Here is a 23,888-nt window from a genome sequence, read left to right as displayed (position 1 = left end):
GAAGCGTCAACCACGTGGGTGCTGTGTGTTTGTTGCAAAGAAAGTGAGGTGTTAATAACTGTCAAATTGATTATCAATTCACAAAACTATCATATGAGTTACAAGACGACTGAATTGAATAAACTTATTAATAATGAAGAATAAACCGACCCGTCATAAGGAATCAAACACCTTTAAGGTCAGTTGAAGTGAACATTTAGCACTACAGAAGAACTACCCTAACCTAGTCTAACCTTAATTTGTAACGTGCATGCTTCTTTTTCTTCCGTAGTTTAAGCCCTTCTCGGAGCGCATAGCTGACATAGATGTTGATGTATTTCATCGGGTATCCCATCGCAATGAGGCGGAAAGTGATGAGGTGGAAACACATTTTTACCAATGTCTCCACAAATGGAGCGTTCTTAACCTCACAGAGAATTATACAAATTTGAAAAAAGAACTTCGCGGCATTGTCACGCTGCCACAACTGTTGAACAGCAAAGAACACGTTATCGATGCTCTTTTGAAATATCTCAGATTGAAGGATACTCTGTGTCTACAGCCGATACTCGAGTAAGTACCATGCATGCTATTGTTCCGTAAAATTAGTATGAGAAAGGCAGGTCTTCTCAATCAATTCATTTCCAAGATATTGACCATTCCTTTTTATTTTTGTAGATTAGTAATCGCTGCTGCACGAGATCTTCAAAAAGAATTCTATGAGTACTTTCCTCAATTCTTGACGGTGATAATAGATTTGCTACATACAAACGATGCTGAGCAGCTGGAATATACTTTCACAGCATTGGCTTACCTATTTAAATTCTTGTGGCGGTACTTGATCAAGAATGTCGATGCTGTGTTTGATCTGTTGTTACCATTACTGGCTGAGTCAAAACCAACTTACATCAATGATTTTGCTGCCGAAAGTTTTGCATTTGTAGTAAGGAAAGTCAAAGATAAGGATGCATTTTTAGAACTGCTAATCAATGCTTTGGAAAAAAGACCAGATGGAGTATCAGGGTGCGGAAAACTATTATTTCAAGTCATCCAAGGAACGACTGGTCAGTTTCATTCCTGCGCTGAACAAATGTTGACGCTTTACATTGGCAGCCTAAAAAATGAGTCCATAGATAAGCAAATGTTATACAGCATTCTTCAACAAGTTGTACAGTGCTTAGTCAACTCCATACATCCACAAAAAAGTGAGATTTTTTGGAATGTTTCTCTTCGATTGGCGGATCTGTTTTTAGAGAACTATGAAAAATCAAGTGGAGATACGGATGAATTAAAAACGGAAAAAGAGAATGCACTATTCCTACTCCATAGTTTATTGTTAGAAGCCGTTAATCATAGAGATGGACGAATGCTTGTTCATCCCAATCAATTGATAAACGAGCTGGTCAAAGCACTCGATTTCTTTGAAAATAAGGAAACGACTGTAGGTGGTGACAAAGTAATCGTGAAGGGCTTGGCTAAACTTTCTGGATCAGTTCTTTTGGCTCAAAACGTAAAACTTACTCAGGAGTATTCGAATAAACTTGTACGAAAGATATTGGCCATACGAGATATTGAGATTTTGCTTTCAGTAGTGGAACAACTAATTTCTTATTCGTCATTCGAAACATTGGTATTACCACATTTCATGACCTACAGTTTTCAGACTGGCTTCAACAGCGATATTTTGCGACTTTTTTCTAAAATAATCACTGTCAAATCACCTCTTTGTCTTAATGGTACAAAATTGAAAGAATGGACCAGATACAATTTGAATATCCGTAATATTCCAGGTGAAAGTTTAAATCATATGCAAAATATTTTAACAGCTCTGAATGATAATGCACCGACAGAAGATTCACTGCGATTGTTGATAACGTTACCTCACTTGAGCCCTGTGCCGAAGATTTGTGAAGAAACATTGTTAGAAGCTACAAAAAATATTTATGGAAAGTTGAAAACATTCGTCGATATTAATTCAGACCTGAAGCTTGACTTGTTAAGTTTCACTTTCCTCTTAGCGATTGAATCTGTTGCACACATTCTACAGCCAAACGAATTTTATGAGTATATTACTAAACATGACATAAATTTGTCTATACTGATAGATAAGTATTCGACGGTGAGAAGTATACTTTGTGCTGTGGATTTGTGCTTGTCGCACATTGTCGATTCAGAAATTGGCAATAATCTGATAAATATAGATCTGTTTAATTCACTAAATGAAAGTTTGGCACCATTATTAGGATCTCCGTACCATAAAGACAGACTTGTGATAGCCCACATTTATTCTTTGTTCAGTAATGTTAAAGATATTTTGGCCACGAATGATCAAGGTGATAAAAACTTCTTGGCATTACCATATTTAGCTGAGGCTGAGCCGTCAACAGTCCATTGTTATAGAGATAAATTGCTACCTCTGCAAGGTCTTGCGTTTGAAAGAATTCTACTAAGTAACTTTGATTCAAAGTATTTGAAATTTCCTATATATTGTCTGTTTGGAAATTTGTATGTAAATTTTTCATTGCTATGGGATCCAATAATGAAATTAATTGCATCGTACGCGCACAAGCAATGCGATTCATTTTGGCCAATATTTATATCAAAATTGGAAAGTGCCAAGACACAAGGCGAATCGGAAACCACCAGTTTGCTCACGTTTGATTGTGACGTTACTTCCACGCTCTTGTTTCAAGTTTTTGATAATGAGGACAAACCTGATTACAATAACTACAGTTTACTTCTTTGGAAGTGTATGTCATTATTTTCTGACTTTTGTGAAATGAAAAATAGGGATTTGACTGGAATATTCATTGATTTCGTTGAGAGTAACTTTTTCAAATCCAACAGCGAAGATGCTAAATCTTGGAGTATTAAGAAACATGAAGGTGATAATGAATTGGCAAATCAAATTGTCCAGGAAACTGAAGATGATGATGAAATAGAGCATGAGAAAGCCACCAAAAATGATTTAGCAACGAATAAAATATCGTTTGACGGTAAACATAAAATCAAGCTTCTCTTGGCACAGATGGAAATATTTTCAAAGGTAAAAAATCCAAGAACTTTGTACCGAGAAGCCGATATGTATAAAATTTATTTAGAATTACTTGCCTCCAAAAATAGTGAAGTTCAGAAATCTGCTCTAAACTGTCTGTTCACTTACAAACACAAGTACCTGGTACCGTACAAGGAGCATCTATATAATCTAATAGATGAAAAAAGTTTGAAGAATGAGTTAGCTTTGTTTAAAATAGATAAAGAAAGTAACATGATACAAGACGATCACAGAGAAGCATTGCTGCCGATTCTTATGAGGATAATATATGCTAAAATGGTGATGAGGACAGGAATGAGAACCGGAGGAAAGGCTGGTGGTCTTGTTAGAAGAACTATTGTACTACGATTTCTGGCTGGAACTCAAGAAGACGAGATGATGACATTCATTAGCATGGCCTTTAAGCTTTTTCATAAATATGTACCGATAGCTTCCGAAGAAGAACTCAATTTGAATGAAATGGTGAGAGATGTGGTTAATAATCTAGATCTATCCAACATCATTCCACCAAAACGACTACAAAGCTCCGTGAATTTACTGGCAATTGTAATCGAACAATTTGGTGGCAAAATGTCGAGTAAATTGCTACCTCGTTTGTTGGGGATACTAATTTGTATACTAGCACAAGTAACTGGAATATCACACCGTTCGAACGACGTTCATCCCGGATACATGTCTTCGATAAGAAATCTGCGTACCAGTTGTATGAACATACTATCTAGGTTCTTTTCTCATTATGAAAGCTACGAATGGACTGAAAGTGAAATAGATGCGCTGTTTGCTGTAGCAGTGTTTCCATGGCTCGAAAAGTTACCAATCGAAGGTATCCACAGTCCAACGGCACTCTTGAAACTCTTCATAGCTTGGAGCCAGAATCCAAGGTACTATCCCTTGTTCGCAAAACATTTCGAAAATAATTTGACGCTGACACCGCTGCCATATGTTATACAATTATTGTTGGGGCCTAAAACGCACGGTTCTGTGATAAACGCGATATTGGAAATGATTGAGAAAATGCTGACGCTGCAGGATTACGGTGTAATTGATAATAATGTGAATCAAATGGACGTCGACGCAAAGTTTTTCCCAATAATATTGATCAATAATATGCTGGAAGTCAAGCAAAATAGCACCCGTTGTCGCACAGATAATATCAATTACGGATCAGCTCTGCTACTGCCTCACGTACCGAATATATTAGAATATATAAAAAAGAAGTTAAACAAGAGTAACAAGGGAGTGAACAAAATCGAACTGGTTGTATTATCGCGTATATCCGAATTTGTTGAAGACTCCGAAACATGCGATACTCTGTTGACATTGCTTCTGCCAATTCTTGTTAAAAAAGCGACAACTGGTGCAAGTGAAGAGATTGTCGTTCAGCTGGTTTCCACCATCTTTAATCTTATGAAGATCGTTGAACACCCAGAGAAGCACTTACGACTTATTGTTCCGCTTACCGGTGCGATTACAGCTGTATCAGCTAGAAAATCCTTGATGCGATTGTACAATATTATATCAGAAGGATCGTCGGAACAACACCGTGATCTTATGATACGCAACTGTAAACTGCTTGTCGAGTTGAACGCCTGGGACAGTAAATGGATCGATCAACCAGATTTTGATAAAAGGCTAGAGGCGTTCAAGGAAGTAAACACGTTACTGGAGGAAGATGCTCTCACACTTGAGTTTGGCGCGACAATAATATACAATTGCTTTTTCTTTTTGAAAACTGAGAAAGATCTAGCACTGAGAGATTTGTCAGGGCAGTGTTTAAAAACAATTGCTCCGAAGTTGGTCAGAAAGTACAAGGACAGGCACTTAGAAAAGAATTATCTAATCGATGAAACCATTTTGTCAATTGTGCGGATGGGCATTCGGGATAAAAATGAAATTGTACGCAATCAGTCTATTGCTCTTCTGGGCCAATTAGCAATGGAATGTTCCGATGTTCATCCAGTGCTCCGAGATCTTCATCCGCTGAGTAATAAGGCTGATCCAGAAGTGGACGTTTTTGAAAACTTGCAACACTTGCAATTACACAGAAAAGCACGAGCACTGCTCAAGTTTTGCTCCATTGCAAAAACCTGGACGAGATCTCCAAATCCAAAAACATTGACGCAATTTATACTACCTCTTGCGTCGTCCTACTTGTGCTCTGAATCTTTTGTAAATAAAAATAGTATCGTTGACGCTGCGATCGAAACAGTCGGCACTGTGTGTAGACTGTTACCCTGGCATCAGTACGAAGTTGTCCTCAAATACTATCTAGATAAATTGAGATCTTCAGTTGAATTTCAAAAACAAACAATAAGAATTGTTGTTGCGATACTAGATGCGTTCCATTACAATCTTTCAAAGTACAAGGAACCCGCAAGCTCTGTAATCGCTATAGTGAATACAGAGGATGTGAAAGAGCCGGATCCATTACCCAGTTACGACGAGGGTAGTGTGCTTGATGGCATTCCGGATATGGATGAAAAGTTGGACGAATCATTGGCGGATGATGCGAAAAATCTTGATGAATCGGAGCCGAAAAGTGGCAATAATTCACAGATAAATATACCAGCAATGCAAAGAGAGCTGTTTCTTTCACAATTTGCTGCCAGAAGACTAGTATTCGGCATATCGAAGGTCTTGTTGCCTCAGTTAAATCGGTCAATCATGGCACGCACGCAACACGAGAACAGCCACAAGGTAAACAGGAAAAAGACTGGCTTCGAAAGGGAGGAAGAAGAAATTATGCGAGTGCCAATTGCGCTTGCTGTTGTTAAACTACTTCAAAAGTTACCGCCAGGTGTACTGGAGGAAAATTTACCTGGGTAATTAATTATCAGATTTGTTCAGTTCCACTCATATTCATACAACAGTCGTCTTTATGCCGATTATTTGTTTTTTAGCATCCTGATGAAGTTGTGCACATTTCTTAAGTCTCGGTTGGACTCTGTCAGACGTATTACACGTGAAACTATGCAAAAAATAATGATAACTTTGGGGCCTGAATATCTGCGTCATTTACTCAAAGAGATGAACAACATATTGACAAAGGGTTTTCAAGTACACGTTCTTGTGTATACCATTCATGCTGTACTTGTTTCGTTGAAACCATACTACAAACCTCTTCATATTAACGAGAATTTGCACAGCATTTTATCGGTAAGAATATTATCCGAGACTTAATTGGTATTTTTGCTCTGGCATTGAGTCGTTATTGGAACCTATATTCAATTTTTGCATTACAGGTATGCAAGGTTGATCTGTTTGGCCTAACTGGAGAAGAAAAAGAGATCGCTGGTATTGTAAAGAATGTTTCCGAAGCGAAGTCAACTAAAAGTTTTGACATCTTTCATATATTAGCTCAATTTATAACCGAATCATGCTTACTCGATCTGGTTATGCCATTGAAGAATGCATTAATCAAAACACACTCCTACAAAATTATCCGTAAAGTAGTCGAGTGCTTGAGACAGGTAGTTTTGGGTCTGGCTGATAATACTTTCATTGAAATAAACAAAATGCTAACATTTCTCTATGGCGTTATATCTGAAAGTATACCTGATCTCTTGCTTGCAACTAAACCTAAACAAGTAACTGAAAGAGAAGCTGAAATAAAGGCACGCCAAAAGCCTGACTGTTTGATCATCGCACCTGAACCAAAGAATAGAATGGGTGTAAAAGCCCAGGCGAAAACTTCTAGCAATGCCAATGCTCACATTATGGTGGAGTTTGGCCTACGACTGTACCATATTCTGTTGAAACGAGATCGCATATCAGCGCCGGAACTGAAATCCTACTTGGACCCTGTCGTATCCATATTAAGTGATTGTTTAAAGTCTCAGCACGTCAAGGTAAATAATCATTCTTCATTAATTTGAACTCTAAGAATTTCATGTAGTACCTCTCGAAGACTTGAGTAAGAAAATACATTGCTCTTACATAACGGCAAGATTTTGTATAAAAATTTACAAGCCTTACGACTTGGAATAGTAACGGATTTCTTCTATCAAACTTCAATCAGATAGGTTTTTAGTAGAACAATAGTTCATAAGTCGCTTAAAACAAGTAATTTTTTTTCCAGCTGACTACGCTTGCCCTTCAATGCCTGAATTGGATCCTAAAAACAGATCTTCCATCGGTAAAGACTTACATTACAGAAATTTGTTCTTCGATGTTCAATATACTGCACAAATATGCTGCTGCTGGATTAAGCAAAGGAGACAACTTCGATCTTGTAACGGCAGCGTTTAAGTGCATGTCTGTGCTTGTACGAGATGTGAAAGACTTTACAATAAATTCAGAACAGTTGAAAATACTTATTCTCTACGCTGAACAAGATTTACACGATTACGATAAGCAAGGAACTGCGTTTACTTTACTCAGGGCTATACTAAGTCGAAAATTAATTGTCCCTGAGATGCACGATGTAATGGAGAAAGTTGCCAAGCTGAGTGTAACGTCAGAATTAGACCATGTCCGGCAACAAGCACGTTCTATATTTCATATATTCCTCATGGAATATCCACTAGGAAAGTTCCTCGAAAAACATCTTTCCTTTTACCTAACGCAGTTGAGTTATGAAGTAAAGTCAGGAAGACTAAGCGCGTTGGAAATGATACATGGCATTATCACAGGATTTCCACTGGTAAGACTTTACAGCTCTTTCATTATTCCTATTTTTATAACATTGATTAAAAAATCATGATCAAAGTTGCATACTAGTTTTCTTTCTGCTAATTTCAGACGGTTCTATCGCAACACTCCGGTTTGTTCTTTTTGATGATCGGTGCAAGACTAGCGAATGACGAAGATCCGGATTGCAGAAAACTCTGTGCCAAATGTATCAAGGAAATGATTATTCGACTACCGCATAACGATAAGAACAAATTATTTGATATCATACTCCTGTGGTTAAAGGAAGTTAAGGTAATGTATCACGATTTAGTTTCTTTTACACCACACAAGTAAAATTCTCAATGCAAAAATAAAGATTTAAGCATGAAATTCTAATTTTAAAATTCACATTCATTGCTATTATTGAAAATTGCATATCAAACAATTCAGAACAAAAAAATTGAGCTTGCAAAATATGATAATATGATATTCTAAATAACAGTTGTTCTTTCGACACTACGGCCTCAAAGCAGAATCCCCTCAAAAATGTTTAAGCGATGGATTGTGCATAAATTGTACTTATCAGGTATTACTGAAGTTTATTGATTTGTATAGGTTTCCCATAGACGACTAGCAGCACAGCTTTGTGGTATTTTCATTACCGTGGAGAAACAGGAATTTGAATCACGTCTTGCCAAGCTGCTTCCACTTGTACTGAAACAGTTTAATGATACTGACTCTGATGATTCAGAACCAGGTCGATTTGTGAGGATAAAAAAACAGGACATTTCAAATTCAGACGATTTTCGAAAGGATAAAAAGAAACTTGGCGATTCAGAACGAATGAGAGACCACCACTTGTTCCAAGTTTTACAGATGTTCTTAAAATTATCATCCAATTGTCCTAGTTTTTTGAAAGATGAAAAATACGAAGATGCCGTGTGCATATTAGCTGGTGAGCTTTTTTGACTTTGTTCCTTTAACGTTTGTCACACAAATGATATGCATGAAGTGAAATACTGAACATATGATCGTTCTTCGTATTCCATAAATGAAAAATGAGGGTATTTTAATGTATAGAGCAATTTTTTTTCATCACATTTTTCAATTATTGTTAAGAGGCTCGGTAAAAGGCACAGACTTTCATTCCTAGTTTATTTTGTTTAGAATTAAAAGTTCTTTTAACCCTTGGAAATATTACAAAGTACATCACAGTCTGAAGTATAATTTCCTAAACCACGACTAAAAATTATTAACAACTGGTCCCGATATTGTACTATTTTTATCGGAGTTATGAGAATGTTATTTCTGTTATGGACTATTGAATGGGTTCCTTCCTATACAAAGCAACCACACCTAAAGGCTGTTGATAAGGTGTTGAATAATGATTGATGTGTGTCTAAAGGCATTTAAAAAAAAAATGGATTCGAACATAATTTGATGAATACAATTATAAAAAAAAAAAAAGTAAGGGATCGCACATAGCTGAATTGGTACTTTTCAGCTATGTGCAAGCCCGAGGAGACGTGAAAGATAGAGGGACAAGATGAGAAGTATGAGATTACAGTTAAGAGATAAAAGTAGTGGTCCGTCAAACTCTGCCGGACGCATCAAAAACTTGATAATTTTCTAGAGTCCTTGAACAGTTCTCTATAAAAACAAAACAAAAGAAACAACTCTGTGACTAATACTTGTACTTTATAAAGAAGAAGTTTGTTTCTTTTACTGATCTGATAAATGGACTTATAATTTTTTAAATTACAGCACACAGCCAATCGTTACTGGCACATCCTCATCTGTGGGTTCGTTTAGCAGCAGCTCAGCTAATTGGATTTATTTTGGCTGCTATTGACGTTGAAAAAGTAGCTGATGCTCTTGAAAACCCAGAGAGTTATGCTGATCAGAAAGGCTACATTTATTCGGACCCAGTTGCTACAATGAAAAGCTTAGCTCTGGACTTGGCTGCACAGTTGCAACCAGAACTTGTATTTGAAGATCTAGCTGATCAGGTGGTGAAAAACCTAATATTTGTTGCTCGAGCTTTAAAATCTTTTCACATTAGAGGCGGGAAAAAACCTGACAATCATTCTTCCACCTCAGAAAGTGATGGCGACAGAATATCACTTTTTTGGCTTGTCAAGAGAATGCGAAAAATTGTAAATGTGGAAGTTACTCAGTCACCCAAATCTACCGCCATGGTACGTATTAGGAAATATTCTTATTATGCACGCATATCTCTAATTATGCGATAGTTGTTTGAAACTTTTGGTAAACCAAAAGAACTCTAATAAGTAAAATCCAATAAGTAGGAACTTGAAATTGACAGTGAATTCCACACTTTCAGAGAACTGCAGTATTCAAGTGGACCGCAGGGGTAGTAGCAACTATATCTGTGGAAAATTTGAATCCAGTATTGTTTCATTTGATGTCACCGCTGGTTAGAGAAATGACCACAACTGAGGAAAGCAATGCTCCATTACGTCATTTGGCTAAAGACGTTGCAACAATGATAAAGAAAAGTTTAGGAAGTGAAGAGTATATGAAACTATTGAGCAAAGTTCAACAAAAATTGGACACCAAAAGAGCTGAGCAAAAGAAATCGCGAACACAAGAAGTAATACATGCGTATTCTTATTGTACTTCTCTTCTACTTTCTATTTTCTTCTGATATTTTCGTCCTTTGTCTTCTGATACAAGTTCACAGTAATACTCTACTTTAAATTTTTCATTTCAGTTTATTACGGACCCGGAATTAGCCGCCAAGCGAAAAATTGCAAGACAGCAAAAGAAAAAGGAGGCAAAAAAACGGAAAATGGAAACTATGAAGGGTCGGAAATCGTTTGGAAAAAAACCACGAAGGGAAGTCAATTTTGATGCTTCGTAGTGTATATACCGTGATCTTGTAAATAAGTAAATTATCCATTTTTTTTTTCTTTTGTAAAGAAAATATGTATATATCACACATCGGTGCATTGAATCTTTGTAAAACTTGCATGTTTAATGCTGAACCATTCTGGATGACAAAAAAATTGAGGTAAATCGAGATATTGACTGATATTTAAAAATGATAACTACCAACTTTCACAAATTGTAACCTCTTTCTATATCTAGTAGGCAGATTATAGGTAATAGGAGACTCGCATTGACCAACAAATCATGTTCAGCCATGTATGCTAATTTTCTGATTCGTTCATCTGCGTCGCAGGTCAGTGTCACATTCCCAAAAGTTTTACGTGACAAAAGACTACCGGTAAGATAAGGAACAAAGCCAGAGAATTGTGATGTTCATAAATCATTAGCTAATTTTATTTCTTCATTCTTTTATTCTTATGGCATTGGTCATCAAATCACTGATTTACGACTGTTACATTCGCTGAGGAAAGATAAACAGAATTCGAAAATAGAAATCTGACAACGACCTCATTCTAATAAGCGTTACAGTTGCTGTTCAGTTTTTATCCCTTATATTATTAAAATTTTCATATCCACTTTTCACCAAATACTTGCACAATTCATATGTGACGTATAAAACCTTCACAGAAATCTGACTGAGACCTCCGTAACAACGAGGCAGTTAAGCGTTATTATTGGTGAATTAAAGTACACGGAAAAAAGAACTACATAATTTATTTAATAAAAAATATATTTGGAAGATTCTGATAGCGTATGAGTGGTAAATATTATTCTTGGCTACTAAAAGAAAATACATGATATAGAATACGAGCCAAGAGACTAAATACTCATCATGCCTATTTTTTTATGTATCGTCTGTATGGCTCGTATTCCATTATATTCAACAGACAATACAGTATAATATCTTATTCTCCTTTTTAACCAGGCTATACGTTGAGTATAACTGATACGTATGTAAGTGGTTGACATGAAGCAATTTTATTACCGTTTGTAAATAACGTTAATTTAAAGATGGAAAGAAAATTGATTTACTTCCTACAGTTTTATTTATATACGTCGTATAAGTATATCTGTGAAGTTACGTTCATTCAGAATATCATACGTTGCTTTCATGAAATTTGAAATGATCTACAAACGGTATACAGAAGACATCATATATAAATAGAATAATTTAAAATTCTTAGAATAAACTTCCCTTTTTATCGGCATTCATATCACATAAAAATTTTTCATGAAAAGAAATCACAATATATCTATAACCATTGCATCAAAATTTTTCTTCAGTTTACATACGTGCCTTTGCTCGACAGGTAGTTTAGTAGTATAGGAAGCTAGAGATAACAATGAAATTTTACTATTTCTTTTTTTACCCCATAATAACGAGTTTAATTATTCCGGCATCACAGCGTACTCAATTTGACAGCCAGCTGCCAACAATGCTTTGTTCTTGTCACGAATTAGCGTGGAAGGATTTTTTTATTTTCCTCAAAACAGCGTCATTAGATCACGTCAGCAGTTTCTGTGCTCTGTTTCTAAAGCGTTCCTCCAAGTATCCATGTACCTGAAATTGAAACGGAAAAAATTATAATATTTAACTTGTTGACGTACATAAAATGTATTGGGTACTACTGATTATTCAAAGTGACAAATTTAAAATTAAATCAAGGAAGATGCTATTGCGTCTATATTTACTAGCAATGTTGTCTTCTAGCTTGTCTCTATCAAGATATACAATTTACGTAGTACACAGTAACTAAAGCTTATTGCGCAATGGTTTTAAACCATTATGTAACTCCAGATTATGATAAATTACCAAGTGCATCGAAAGTACGGTAGATAATTCGAATGAAAACGTAAATAAGATTCGTAATAATCATCATTATCCATTCGTTGTATCCGAATTACTTGCAAAAAAAAATATGATAATGCCTGTTACTAGCAACAACAGCTCTAAATGTTGACTTTTGAAAGCTACAAGTTCTATCTGATGTAATCTAATGGAAAAAAATGATTCAAACTTACACATGCTTGTAGTACATAAAAACAAGTGATAAGTATGTAATGACGCGGGAGTACGAAGGTTTCTTCGTGGTAGATAAAAACCTTCTCACTCCACTTAAATGCAATAAACGGGCAAACATTCTGGCGGGTCATTAAAACACGAGCAGCAGGTAAGTAAAAGTTATTTTATTAGCACATGGCTCAAGCACCAGGACAAGGTAATAGCAGTAGTAGTGTAAGTAATAGTAGTATTATCAATTTCTTTTTTCCCATCAATTCTTAACGAATTAAAATATTCACCCTATCAATTCTGTAGAAAGATCATATCCAAAATTAAGAAAAGTCAATTAAGTAAAAATTATTGTACATCTTTTTTTATTTGCCTTTGTACCTTTGGTTTTGGCCGATGAGTATCCACTGCATCTATCGGCAACCTGATGTGCTCAACTTTGCATCCGTAAGCCACAGGTGTTAGCTTCATAATAGTGTGTAGTGGAACACTCAAGTATGGTAACTCGTCTGAAAAATTATACAAATATAGTTTGATATAAAGTTTATTATAGTTAATGAGCTCTTTTGACTCTTCTTCTTCTTATAATATGGAAATTATGACTAAAGCAATATTGCGTGTATTTAATTCACCATAGATATAATTTTTTCAGCTTTCGAATTTAAACCAAACACCGAAATATATATCAAGAGATACACTTTGCCAGTGTAAAGCAAAGTATGCTGTAATTCAGTGTGACAAGCTTACCTGAACTTTTATCCAGAAAATAGGCAAGCAAACATCGTAGTACAGCCTGATGAGTCACAACGAGAACATTACCCTGACGTTCCAATTCCATAATGACTGGCTCTAGTCGAGCAACTAAATCCTCGTAACTTTCACCTCTGGGGTACCTGTATGAAAATTTATTTTGGTCCCTTGCCGCAAAATCAGTTGGATATTTCTCAGCTATTTCTTCATAGGTCATTTCCTCACAAATTCCCTGGAATATCATTTATATTTGGTCTAATTAAGTTGAATTGCGATGCATTTATATGTTGATGACTTTATCATTTGTAACTCATCATCGTGTGTAATATAACATATTTTACTTCTTATTTCGGCGGTTAAAACTGGGCACAATGTTTGGAAAAAGTAATTTTTACTTTCGTACAGAATTTTCAAAGTTGCCAAACAATTTGTGTAAAAAAAATAAGGCAATTGAAGGAACCCAAGGATCTCTATCAGAGTTCAAGTTCTGAACTATTCAGTTTTGGATGAGACTTGGGATATCAGTGTGATTGATGATGATGATTTGCAATAAGTGAATAAAAGGTAGAAATTTTTTCCTAAAATTTTCATGCATCCAAATTTTATACATGTAAACACTTGACGCGAAATTATTGATGTTAAAATTCGATGGTACTTTCATAGGGAAAGACGGGCGAAATATTTGCAGAGTCCCTTGCTTTGCCATATTCTGAATTCGTAGATCTTCATGGCTAAAAAATGTCTCACCGCATCGATTTCATTCAAAGCTTTCCACCGTTCTTGTGGAGCTTGGACTCCAGTCGCGGTTTGTATAGTCCTCTGAAGCCAGCTGGTCCAAACCCTCAAACCCTGTATATCCTGCTGCGCGATGAATTGAGCTAGCGCGTTGCTGTATTCGTGTCCTCTAGAGCTGAGAGCAGAATTACCACCTATTCTTCCTTCAAGATTCATAATACTTTCACCGTGTCTGGTCAAGTATATAGTTCGAGGCACAATATGTATATTCATTAAGTAATAAACTATTCTGCTCTGAATATGTCCCTCGTGTTTGTGGACCAGAACTTTTTCTCCCGTGTTGTAAATTTTCATAAACGACAGGTCGACTTCGCAGCTCTCATCCAACGGGTTATACTTCTCTTGATAATGTTCTATCCGCATCATAAAGTCAGCTAATACGGCTTCCTTGTTCATGTCGGTGTAATCAGGACTGCTTACTTTTACCTGTAATCATAAGACAAACAAAAAAAATACCCGACCAATTAATGCCAAAGATCGTACTATCATGCCCTATATAAGAATAACCATTCTTAATATTATAATTTTTCTCTTTTAAATTATCACCTCTTAGGTCTGCTGATTCTACATTATTAAGACTGAACCTTTCGAAGCTGAATTCCAGGGAAAATGTTTAAATTATCAATTTCTCGCTTTTCCATATGATCAGGATGCAAAGTAACGCGTGTTTCTTTTCCCTCTGATTAACTTTCGAAGGATTCTTTGAAATGCGTTTTGCATCAAGGTTTCTGAGAAATTTATCCAAGCGTTGTTATCTCATTAATGAATAAGCGATAAAAACTTAACAGATAGCGATACTGAAGGGATCTTCTAAGCTTTCTTTTAATTATTTTCGATTTAAACAACTTTGATGCGGAATGGGGACAAAGGGGCGGATAATTCAATTGTCTCTTACTGCTGCATATAATGATAAGAAAGCGTATAGGTATAATAATTTATTCATGAATCTGATGAATATGAATCATTTAATCGTAATAAGAATCGATGCGTTAGCGATTGTTCGATAATGAGAAATTGATTGTAATACTCGATTAACGAAATTGCGTTAGATATGTACTGAAAATCTCATGCATATCAAATACCTCCATTATATTTTGTTCAACGATTTCGGGATCGTTGCAAACAGACTCGACGAAAAACAATTTGAAACCCATTTTTCTAACGACAATGTCGTGTATCATCCTTCTCCTCTCGATGGTCGAATTCGTTGCGTCGAAAACCGCGACTTCGCCGTCGCCGTTTTCCAACCATTGGCAAACGTCGTTCAATGCGTCAATGGCACATTGCGTTCTTATCGCCATCGCTTTGATATTGTCAGGTCTGAAAAACTCGTGACATTGATATGCCGTTGTCGCATGCCTCCGGTATTCCCCCAAATTAAATACTTTCGTATTTATACCGATCCAATTCAAGTATCGGCACAGCTTTTTCGATATATAAGTTTTACCCCGTGCCGGCAGCCCAACCATGGCTATTACGTGTGGCTTGTTCACGTAATTTGAACGTTCCCCTGTAAAATAACACGCGTACAAATTTATGTAACAAACATGAAAAAGTAGGTAGACTACGAAATTTACCGCAGTAATCGGACCACGGATTTATCGCTCATCGATCAATTAAATCTATGTGTTAATTAGCTTTTTAATTAAGCCGTGCACTGATTGATGGAGTCTCTTAAGAGAACTAGAATCGTTACATCCGCATCTTGACGCGCAAACACGAGTATTAGGTATAAGCCTGAGAGTATAAAATTGTGCAATATTTTATCAGGTTAAAATTCGCAACGTTGATGGAACGATGCATTCTCAAGGTAAGTTTATACTCTGCAACTTTGAAATTGTCCGAGATTCAGTAAATCGTAATATAAATTAAAACATTGTACTCATATTTAGGAAACTCGATTCCTTCCTCATATTTACGAGGATCAAGTTCAGAATTGAGAATGAAGAAGATGAAGTGAAAAAATCTTTACTCCGCACCTTTAGCAATATCTGAAATTTAGTAGATAGACTAAATATTTTAGACTTCTTGAAAGTCATTCTAAAATTACGCAGTAATGATTTTTCCCCTGACGTTTCGTTACGCCTCATCTCGTTCTAAAGTTATATAAATTAATGATTTTTGTCAGTCCTATGTTGGACTACAGTTATAAAATTCGTTTTTTCATTTAATATTGCCGATCAAATTTTCCGCCAGCATGCTTTCAATTTTTTCCCCCAACAATGCAAAGGCATTTTGCTGCGATAAAATTGGGAATCTGTACAACAGAATCAGAATCTGATAGCGAGGTTCAGGTTGCGAATGACGTTTCGCACCGCGTTGCTGATTTTTCACATTATTATTATAACAGCACAGCAATTGCAATTGATAGTGATCGTTGTATGTATACCGTCATACGACTCTTTGACAAACATATCAGTATAATACCTTTGAAATATCACACCTCGATCACGATAATACCTTTAAGCGGAACAGCGGAAAATCTGAGCCATTTGATATAAGTAAATATATTATTCGACACACCGGCGAGCTTATTGACCGACTAAATGCATCGGCAATCAAAATTCTATCAATTGTGAAAAAGTCGACCGCCACCTGTTCATTCGATAGAAACGTGATCTTCACATGACTGGCCAATGTCGCAGCCTGTAGCCTTCATACAAATCGGCGGAACGATCGATTCAATTTCTATAAGATTTTAACGGAGAATTTTTATGTTCCATTTGAATAACAAGAAATATTGTATACCTTTATTCTACATGAGAAACTAGTTCCAATCGAGCAAAGCTAATCTTTTTTCTTACGCTAAATGAACAGCGAGGAAATTTTACATTGTATGCACGCACACCAGCTTCACTATAAATATAAATAAAGCTAAAATAAATACTATGCTTCGTAAAGTTTTTTTCTTCTAATACGATTAGCTTGTAGCTAATCTTTTGAACGAACAAACATCTGTTGGGTATGTAGAGACAAGCGATAGTTATTTGCCTACATACAAACTCGTATGTAACTTGTTTGCCGTAGCTGAACACTGACGTAACTTGCGATACTTTTCGTGCGAGGTATTGAATAATAATACAAGAAAGACTGTTTATTTGTATTATTTTTATTATTTTTAAAATACCCGAACGAGATAACAATTCTGGGCTATTTAACATTGTGCGATATAAGATTTGGTTTGTCGCCATAAGCCGCTTACGTACGAAGTCCGCACAGCTAACACATCGAGGATCGAATTGAGAATTCTTTTTCAAACATACCGCAGAGGTATAATTATAATATGTACCGCAGCCATGCTGTGACCTCGAGGCCTGCAGTTAAATTAGAATCAAATTTGTATACAAAATTAAAAACCAGCTAGTAGTCTCGAGGAGTCGAACAGCGAAAATTATACGTCGCGTAAAGATCTTTTCTCACATTTTGTGTCTGTGTTGCCAAACCATTATTCTCTTTCTGACAAATTGCATCTGTAATTGTTCGTTGTTTCGTATCAATTACAGCAATTTCTTCCATAGACCGTAAAACATTTGTGGATATAATACATCTAGGTATTTCGGTAATTCTCAAACAAATGAATAGCCGATGTTTACAGCGCGAACCGCCATTATTATTCAAATAGTCACGCATACATGAGGCTGAAGTTTGTAACATTATAGTAATGATTAACGTTTCGGAAAATCGTTATTTCACGGTTTCAGGAATGTCTGAAATTCGGTAGATTATAATAAGGCAAAATGTATTCATACTTCGAAAATTTAACTACTTTAAGAAAAATAGTTACTTTTCTCCGCAATGTTTCGTTACGTTAACGTTACCAACTTCAGTCTCAGACGCATTTACACGTTCCTTCGAGAAATAAAAGACGACGTGAAAAACTATACAGAACTTCAGCCCTGATAATACAATCGTCTTACATACGCTAAAACGGCAAGTGCGATATCCAACACTAATTGACAATGAGATTCTTCCTACGAAGAGAATTGGCCACGAGCCGAGTTTGCCTCGGTCTGGTTTGCTCTGGTAACAATTCGCCGCCTCGAATCAATCTCTAACGACGGAATTATTCCAATTGTTTGGCATTCGAATGCGTTTAAAAATTTTCCACTTATATCCCCGACCCGAGTCCTCCGCTTTCACGCATATAAATACGAAGACACATCGTTTTATCGCTGCAGAACATTGGCCGTTGTACGCGGACGCTGACGGTCGCTCGCTATCTCGCGTTATCGATTACTTACTACCTACTATATACAATTCACTGTATACGTGTAGCGAACCAAACGCCAATTAAATAAATCTATTTTCGGCGAAAACAATTGGTACGTTCAACGCGAAGATCTAACCCTACTAAAAATAGTACAGCTATGATTTACTTATTTCCGTGCAGTATTAGAGCTCGCAACTTTTCCAGATAATTTACAGATTTGTGAAAGATCAACGCAATTGGTGAGGAGGATGATGCACCTGATAACGGCTTATATGATCATATTGAAGTTAGTAACGTTACCGTAACGATTAATGCTGAGGAAAACCGTTACTTCGCGATTTTGGAACTGTCTGAAATTCAGTCAACCGTGATAAAACAAAACACACTCATATTTAGAAATCTTAGTTCTTCAAAAATTATTACGAAGTTAATAAAATAGTGATTTTTTTCTCCAATGTTTCATTACGATCGGATAACGTTACTAACTTCAAGATCGTCTTGTATACGAATATCCACGTGATTGCAAAACAGATATTCCAAACGAAAGTATTCTCTTGGCAATCATGTCCTACGACCTGATCAAACGTATATATTGAATAAAACGACCAAGTGCAGAGGAAGAACTAATTATAATCATCCGAAGCGCATTGGATGAGTCGGAATGAATTTATATGATCGGGAGCAGTCGGCCGAAAAGCGGTTATGTACCGTTTCGAAAAAAATCGCTGCCTGTAGCCGAAGTATACAGCTTAGAAGGATTTGTGAAACGAATGAGCTATAATAGTACGGCATGCATGGCCGGCTGTACGGCTGTGTGTATATTAAGTATATACGTATCTTCGGTAAGATAGAGAGCATGTGTCGTGTGTGTAATATATGTATGCGTATGCGTATATCATAACTGTACACGCATGTGTCAGCTGATAGAAATCCGCTGGCATATATTAGAAATATATATATTTCCGTGGTGTGTTAATAAGTTAGGAATGGTTGAAATGTAATCCTTGATTACCTCTGATAGGAAAGGGCTTTGTCTGAATAGTGTCCGAAGTCGGCGGTGTGTAATGCATCTCAATTGCGGGCTTGGACATTTTTTCGACTTTTTCTTTTCTCTCTCTCTCTCTCTCTCTCTCTGTTATTTTCGTTTCAAGAAAACTTGAAATAAGATTCGACTCCAAGAACGAATCGTTCCCTCGTATCACCGTCTAGTAGAATTCACTTCTTTATCAAAATATATTTCGTAAATTACTTCCTCTAGGTAACTGGAGTTTCTTTTCTTTTTTTTTTTTTCGTCGCAAACTAATATTCTTCTCGTTTGTACCACCTTTCCTCCGTCATCGATTTCCGCATGACGATTCGTCGTAAGAAATAAATACGCGACGAGCTACTTTTGTACGAACTTGTGTGTACCAGCCACAGACGAAGAGTTGTCGAATAATTTTACAAACGCATATTAATTAATATATGTATATATATATATATACAGTTTTTATTTTTATATTCTTCTCTATTTTTATTTTTTTTTATTTTTATCCACGAGTCTGAGCTGTCTTCGTCGCCAAACGTCGTTGCAGGAGGTACGTACGTATGTATGATTATTCAGGCACCCGACGGAATGTTCACTTTACCTCACGTTGCGGACACGCACAAAAAGAAGGCGAACCAGCCGAACCAGCGAGCGTCAGGCTCGTACTAAACTCCACGAATCAACGTAGATACGTACGGAGCTGACTACGGGTTCTAAAGTTTAGTCGTGGCCATGCGCGTGTCTGGCCCGCCTTCCTGTGCGAAAGCCTTGAGACTTTTAATGCCGAATCGAGGGGGGCGCCGGGACTGCGACGGCAATACAGCGGCTGGCAAGCTGATCGCGGTCCGCGGGGAAAAGGGTGGAAGTTGAAGCCTCCCGAGGATTTCCGACCACTCCGAGAAGCCCTGCCGTTCATCACGCGACCCCAACTTACGTCACTCTTTTATTATACCGCGACGACGAGATTCTGACGTTCAGTCAGAGGAGTGACGACGCGATGCGGAGAGACTGTTGTAAAGAGAAGGCGCCCGAGTTCGATGAAAAAATCAATTGATCATGCGTCGGTTTATGATCTTTGGACGTCGTCTCGCTGATTCGATCTTATTGCAATTTTTAAGAATTACATTGTTTTTCTTTTTTTCTTATCTTCTTCGTCATACGACTAACGGTTGTTGGATCAAAATACACTTTGTGCATGCACAGCTAATCACACGAACGGTTGAGAAACGCATAATATAGGAATAAGTCTGGGAAATAATTCAATTTATTACATATATTTTAGGTAATTTACAGAGTACTGCGTATCGTCCTATGTACATGTTAGGTACATATAAACACTGCGGGGATGTTACACATCCCTTCTTGATCAACTGTCATTGTATGGATTTGTAAATGGATGACTCTTGTAAGTTATTCGAATTATTTTTAAACGGAAACATGAAATCGATTTCCTCTGTTTGATTAGGAATTCTTTGTGACAAACGAAACAGTGGGCCATGGGAATACTTACTTCATACATTATCAATTCTAAATTTCTCAACGAGCATAGCATCTCTTCAAGTGTGTACCGCAACCAATACAGTATTAATACAAATACATTTATGCTCGTTGACTGCCCAAATGAAAGTAGAATAGGTATACCAAGGCTTTCGCAATGGAAAAAATCTGCAACTGTATACATAGACAATTCTGACAAACCCTAGTTATTATGCTTTTCTAAAAATGGATTGAGTATTTCGGTCACTCTTTCGGGGTGAGTTAAATGTAAATGGTGTTTACCAGGCACTACAGTATAGGTAAAGTCTGAACTATTTGTACTCATTTTCTCAACAGTTTCAAGTACCAGCTCCTTATCCTGATAAAAGGGCGAATCTGAAGCTTTAATCAGCCTGTATGGGCAAATGATTCGTTCGGCTAGTTTTAAGATGTGGTCATGGGTGTAGCCGGAGTCAAAAGAAGTATATGTGATCAGTCTTGGATCTTTACTGAATATAAATTCGTCCCTTGCAACTTCTTTAACTCCTCGTTTCATAAGCAGCCTGCAAGCTGCCTCGTCTATAGAATAATTTGTCCCCTTTATCCATTTGTGCATAATTTCTTCGTCACTGTAAGTAGGTGGGTCCGTTTTTCTCGCTTCTATTCTAAGGATCTCTTCTGCATGCTCGGTGATTACTTTGTTATATTTGTTGACATCTATAGAGGGTGGCTTCACGAGGTCAATACCGATGCCAAAGTCGATTTCTTGAGGGAAATACGCTGCGTACAAAAATACGACCATGCTGCCCATCGAGTGACCCATGAATTTTATTTTCCTCCAATCATAAAATTTGACTATCCTTCTAACTAGCAAGACAGTGTTCATCAATGAATATGGTATCCCTGCTGGTGACCAAGATGAATATCCGTGACCGGGCATGTCTACCGCAAGTACAGAAGTTCCCTTGGGTAGCAACGGGATCAACGTATCGAACGTTGCTGCATTATCCTGCCATCCATGAAACGCCAAAATTGGCTGCCGGTCATTTGGCCCCCACCATTTACCTGCAGAATGATTTAAGATTTTTTTCAATCTAGTATACAAGTAAAGATAAACCATCGTAACCAGAAGTTCGTCTCTGAAACGCACAACAATTTCAATCTTTTCTGATATTAGACAAGTTTGAAACAAAATTTAACATTCAGCGTCTACCGTAGCCATACAATTGTTGTAATCCTTAATTGCACGTATGTTTTTTTTTTGGAATCTTTCACTGATGATTACGATGGTATAAAGAGAAAAGAAATGTATGAATCTGCTTATATTTTCAATGAGATCCTGCTTTTGAATTTGGATGAAAAATGCATCTATGAATGAGAATGCAAATGGGCAAAGCAAATAATTTTACACATAGGGCCATCGGAAGCACCAGGCAAAAACGTAATTGAATCAACCGTTCCAGTTCAATGTCAGCATCGGTAATCCAGTACACAAAGGCACAGTGTATATTTGTTCGAAAATGAAAGTTCGCAAAGTGAATCTGATTGCAGATCACGAGCAAGAAAAGATGTTCTATTCAAATAATGCTGACTGGTTCGTTAAATGCTATCGAATGTGGCTGACAAACGGTGTTCCAACGAGCCTGCTCGAATCACAGGTTTGAACAGCTGCGACCCTGAATGCGTGTAACGTTATTTCTAGTTATGCAGACATGACTACTCACAGCCCAAATAAATGATGTGTATATCGAAATTTTTAGGCTCCATCCATTCATTTACGGTCAAGTTTCAATATTTGTACAGAAGGCCGTTACGGTACGAATGCGTTTTCTTGAATATAATCGTGATGAGATGGGTTTTTGAGGTTAGGGCAGTAAGCATCAACTGAAATGCGGATAACGGAGAGTCGGACATTGACAATATTAGAATTAATGTTGCCGCACGATAGATGATTGTAACGGTAAAAATAAATGAATCTTTTTGTTTTTAAATTGCTCCTCTCACCAGCTATCTTGCCCCACGGTACGGGGATCTCAACTTCCGTTGCATCTTGATTTGAATTGTACGAGTTCCTGTAAAAGTTTCTTGCACCGGCTGCCACGTGTTGGATGATTTTCCTCGAATAAATTTGCGACAGCATTGCGCCTCTGTCTCATCAATCACAGGTACGCTTCTACTGTACTACGGAATGTCTATCGAATCTAAAGCTCCACGTGTCGAGGTTAAAAACTAATGCAGGCGTAAATCCAGAGGGCAGTGAGGGGGCGATTGCCCCCCCTAGGCCATCCCGAGTGTTGTGTAATTCCTTTTCTTAGACTGTGAGACAGATCGAGCCTGTTTTCTTCGATTAAATCGATTATTTTCTCCCGATTAATCGAGTATAATCGATTATTTTTTAAACCTGACTAATCGACCAACTTGATTATTTTCCCTCACAATCGGCTTTTGTTTTTAGTCTCATGCATGAAGTTCACTCCTATAGGGACTTTGGTACACATAGGTAGATATGATGGTATTCTTGAGTTCACTGACAAGCTATTTTCAAATGTCGTATAAAAAAGTAATATAATTTTATATGATTAATGTTTCGATTGTTATTTAATATATAATTACTGAAAAATAAATGAATATTTCTACCGAAAATTGAAAAATGTTTTGAATGAAATTATAGATTATCAAAAAATTTTTCCGCTATCAAGATTACATACCGAAATTTTCGAAACTTGTATTCAAATACACTTTTTTTAAAAATTAAGAAACAATTGATTGACTGAACATGTTGGATAATTTTCCTCGAATAAATTCGTGACAACATTACGCCTCTGTCTCGACAATCACAGACGCGTTTCTACTGTATTAGCGAATGTCTATTAAACCTGTAACGATCAACGTCGCGCTTAAATGCGAACGCAAGTGTGTCCCCCTCTCCCAAAGGCTCGTACATGCGTGTTAATATTTTCCTTAGGCTATCCATGGGAAAAATCTGGTTTTCAAATGTCAAGGTTCATTTTTGTAAATTTTCATTGCTATAAATAGTTTTTACTAATATAACGATACACAA

General features: G+C 36.8%; 3 protein-coding genes across 4 annotated transcripts; 1 reads left to right on the top strand and 2 right to left on the bottom strand.

The window, feature by feature from the left end:
- Positions 1–12: 12 nt before the first annotated feature.
- On the top strand, positions 13–11,642 carry LOC124298291 (small subunit processome component 20 homolog). Its single transcript, XM_046750094.1, has 11 exons — positions 13–178; positions 272–552; positions 658–5,856; positions 5,935–6,190; positions 6,277–6,882; positions 7,113–7,676; positions 7,775–7,957; positions 8,261–8,600; positions 9,410–9,843; positions 9,990–10,259; positions 10,380–11,642. The coding sequence occupies exons 1-11, from the start codon at positions 134–136 to the stop codon at positions 10,527–10,529; spliced, it is 8,328 nt and encodes a 2,775-aa protein (XP_046606050.1). The 5' UTR covers positions 13–133; the 3' UTR covers positions 10,530–11,642.
- Positions 11,643–11,833: 191 nt separating this feature from the next.
- Positions 11,834–20,136, bottom strand: LOC124298305 (6-phosphofructo-2-kinase/fructose-2,6-bisphosphatase 1). Of its 2 annotated transcripts, none has more exons than XM_046750144.1 (6): positions 19,337–20,134; positions 15,197–15,624; positions 14,067–14,540; positions 13,317–13,551; positions 12,951–13,078; positions 11,834–12,119 (listed from the first exon to the last, which is right to left on the bottom strand). In XM_046750144.1, exons 1-6 carry the CDS (start codon positions 19,413–19,415, stop codon positions 12,063–12,065), a joined length of 1,401 nt encoding a protein of 466 aa, XP_046606100.1. In that variant the 5' UTR covers positions 19,416–20,134; the 3' UTR covers positions 11,834–12,062. The 2 variants fall into 2 exon arrangements, with proteins under 2 accessions (XP_046606100.1, XP_046606101.1); XM_046750145.1 differs by lacking the exon at positions 11,834–12,119 and adding an exon at positions 12,731–12,869 and having other exon boundaries at positions 19,337–20,136.
- Positions 20,137–20,597: 461 nt separating this feature from the next.
- Positions 20,598–23,169, bottom strand: LOC124298313 (probable serine hydrolase). The gene is made up of 2 exons (XM_046750158.1): positions 22,832–23,169; positions 20,598–21,892 (listed from the first exon to the last, which is right to left on the bottom strand). The coding sequence occupies exons 1-2, from the start codon at positions 22,965–22,967 to the stop codon at positions 21,051–21,053; spliced, it is 978 nt and encodes a 325-aa protein (XP_046606114.1). The 5' UTR covers positions 22,968–23,169; the 3' UTR covers positions 20,598–21,050.
- Between the last annotated feature and the right edge of the window lie 719 nt (positions 23,170–23,888).

Source organism: Neodiprion virginianus, chromosome 2 (genome assembly GCF_021901495.1).
Source record: "Neodiprion virginianus isolate iyNeoVirg1 chromosome 2, iyNeoVirg1.1, whole genome shotgun sequence".
NCBI lineage: Eukaryota > Metazoa > Arthropoda > Insecta > Hymenoptera > Diprionidae > Neodiprion > Neodiprion virginianus.
The sequence above is the reverse complement of the archived record's forward strand: the minus strand, read 5'-3'. Positions and strand labels throughout refer to the sequence as shown.

Excerpts from the sequence above, each read along its gene's own strand:
- LOC124298291 (XM_046750094.1), top strand. The coding sequence starts at position 134 with ATGAAGAATAAACCGACCCGTCATAAGGAATCAAACACCTTTAAG. Across the intron at positions 553-657 it reads TGTCTACAGCCGATACTCGA|ATTAGTAATCGCTGCTGCAC; the intron begins GTAAGTACCATG and ends TTATTTTTGTAG. Across the intron at positions 6,191-6,276 it reads ATTTGCACAGCATTTTATCG|GTATGCAAGGTTGATCTGTT; the intron begins GTAAGAATATTA and ends TTTGCATTACAG.
- LOC124298305 (XM_046750144.1), bottom strand. The coding sequence starts at position 19,415 with ATGTCCAAGCCCGCAATTGAGATGCATTACACACCGCCGACTTCGGAC. Across the intron at positions 14,541-15,196 it reads TTGAACAAAATATAATGGAG|GTAAAAGTAAGCAGTCCTGA; the intron begins GTATTTGATATG and ends TTATGATTACAG. Across the intron at positions 13,079-13,316 it reads TTTTCTGGATAAAAGTTCAG|ACGAGTTACCATACTTGAGT; the intron begins GTAAGCTTGTCA and ends ATAATTTTTCAG.
- LOC124298313 (XM_046750158.1), bottom strand. The coding sequence starts at position 22,967 with ATGCTGTCGCAAATTTATTCGAGGAAAATCATCCAACACGTGGCAGCC. Across the intron at positions 21,893-22,831 it reads ACCGTGGGGCAAGATAGCTG|GTAAATGGTGGGGGCCAAAT; the intron begins GTGAGAGGAGCA and ends ATCATTCTGCAG.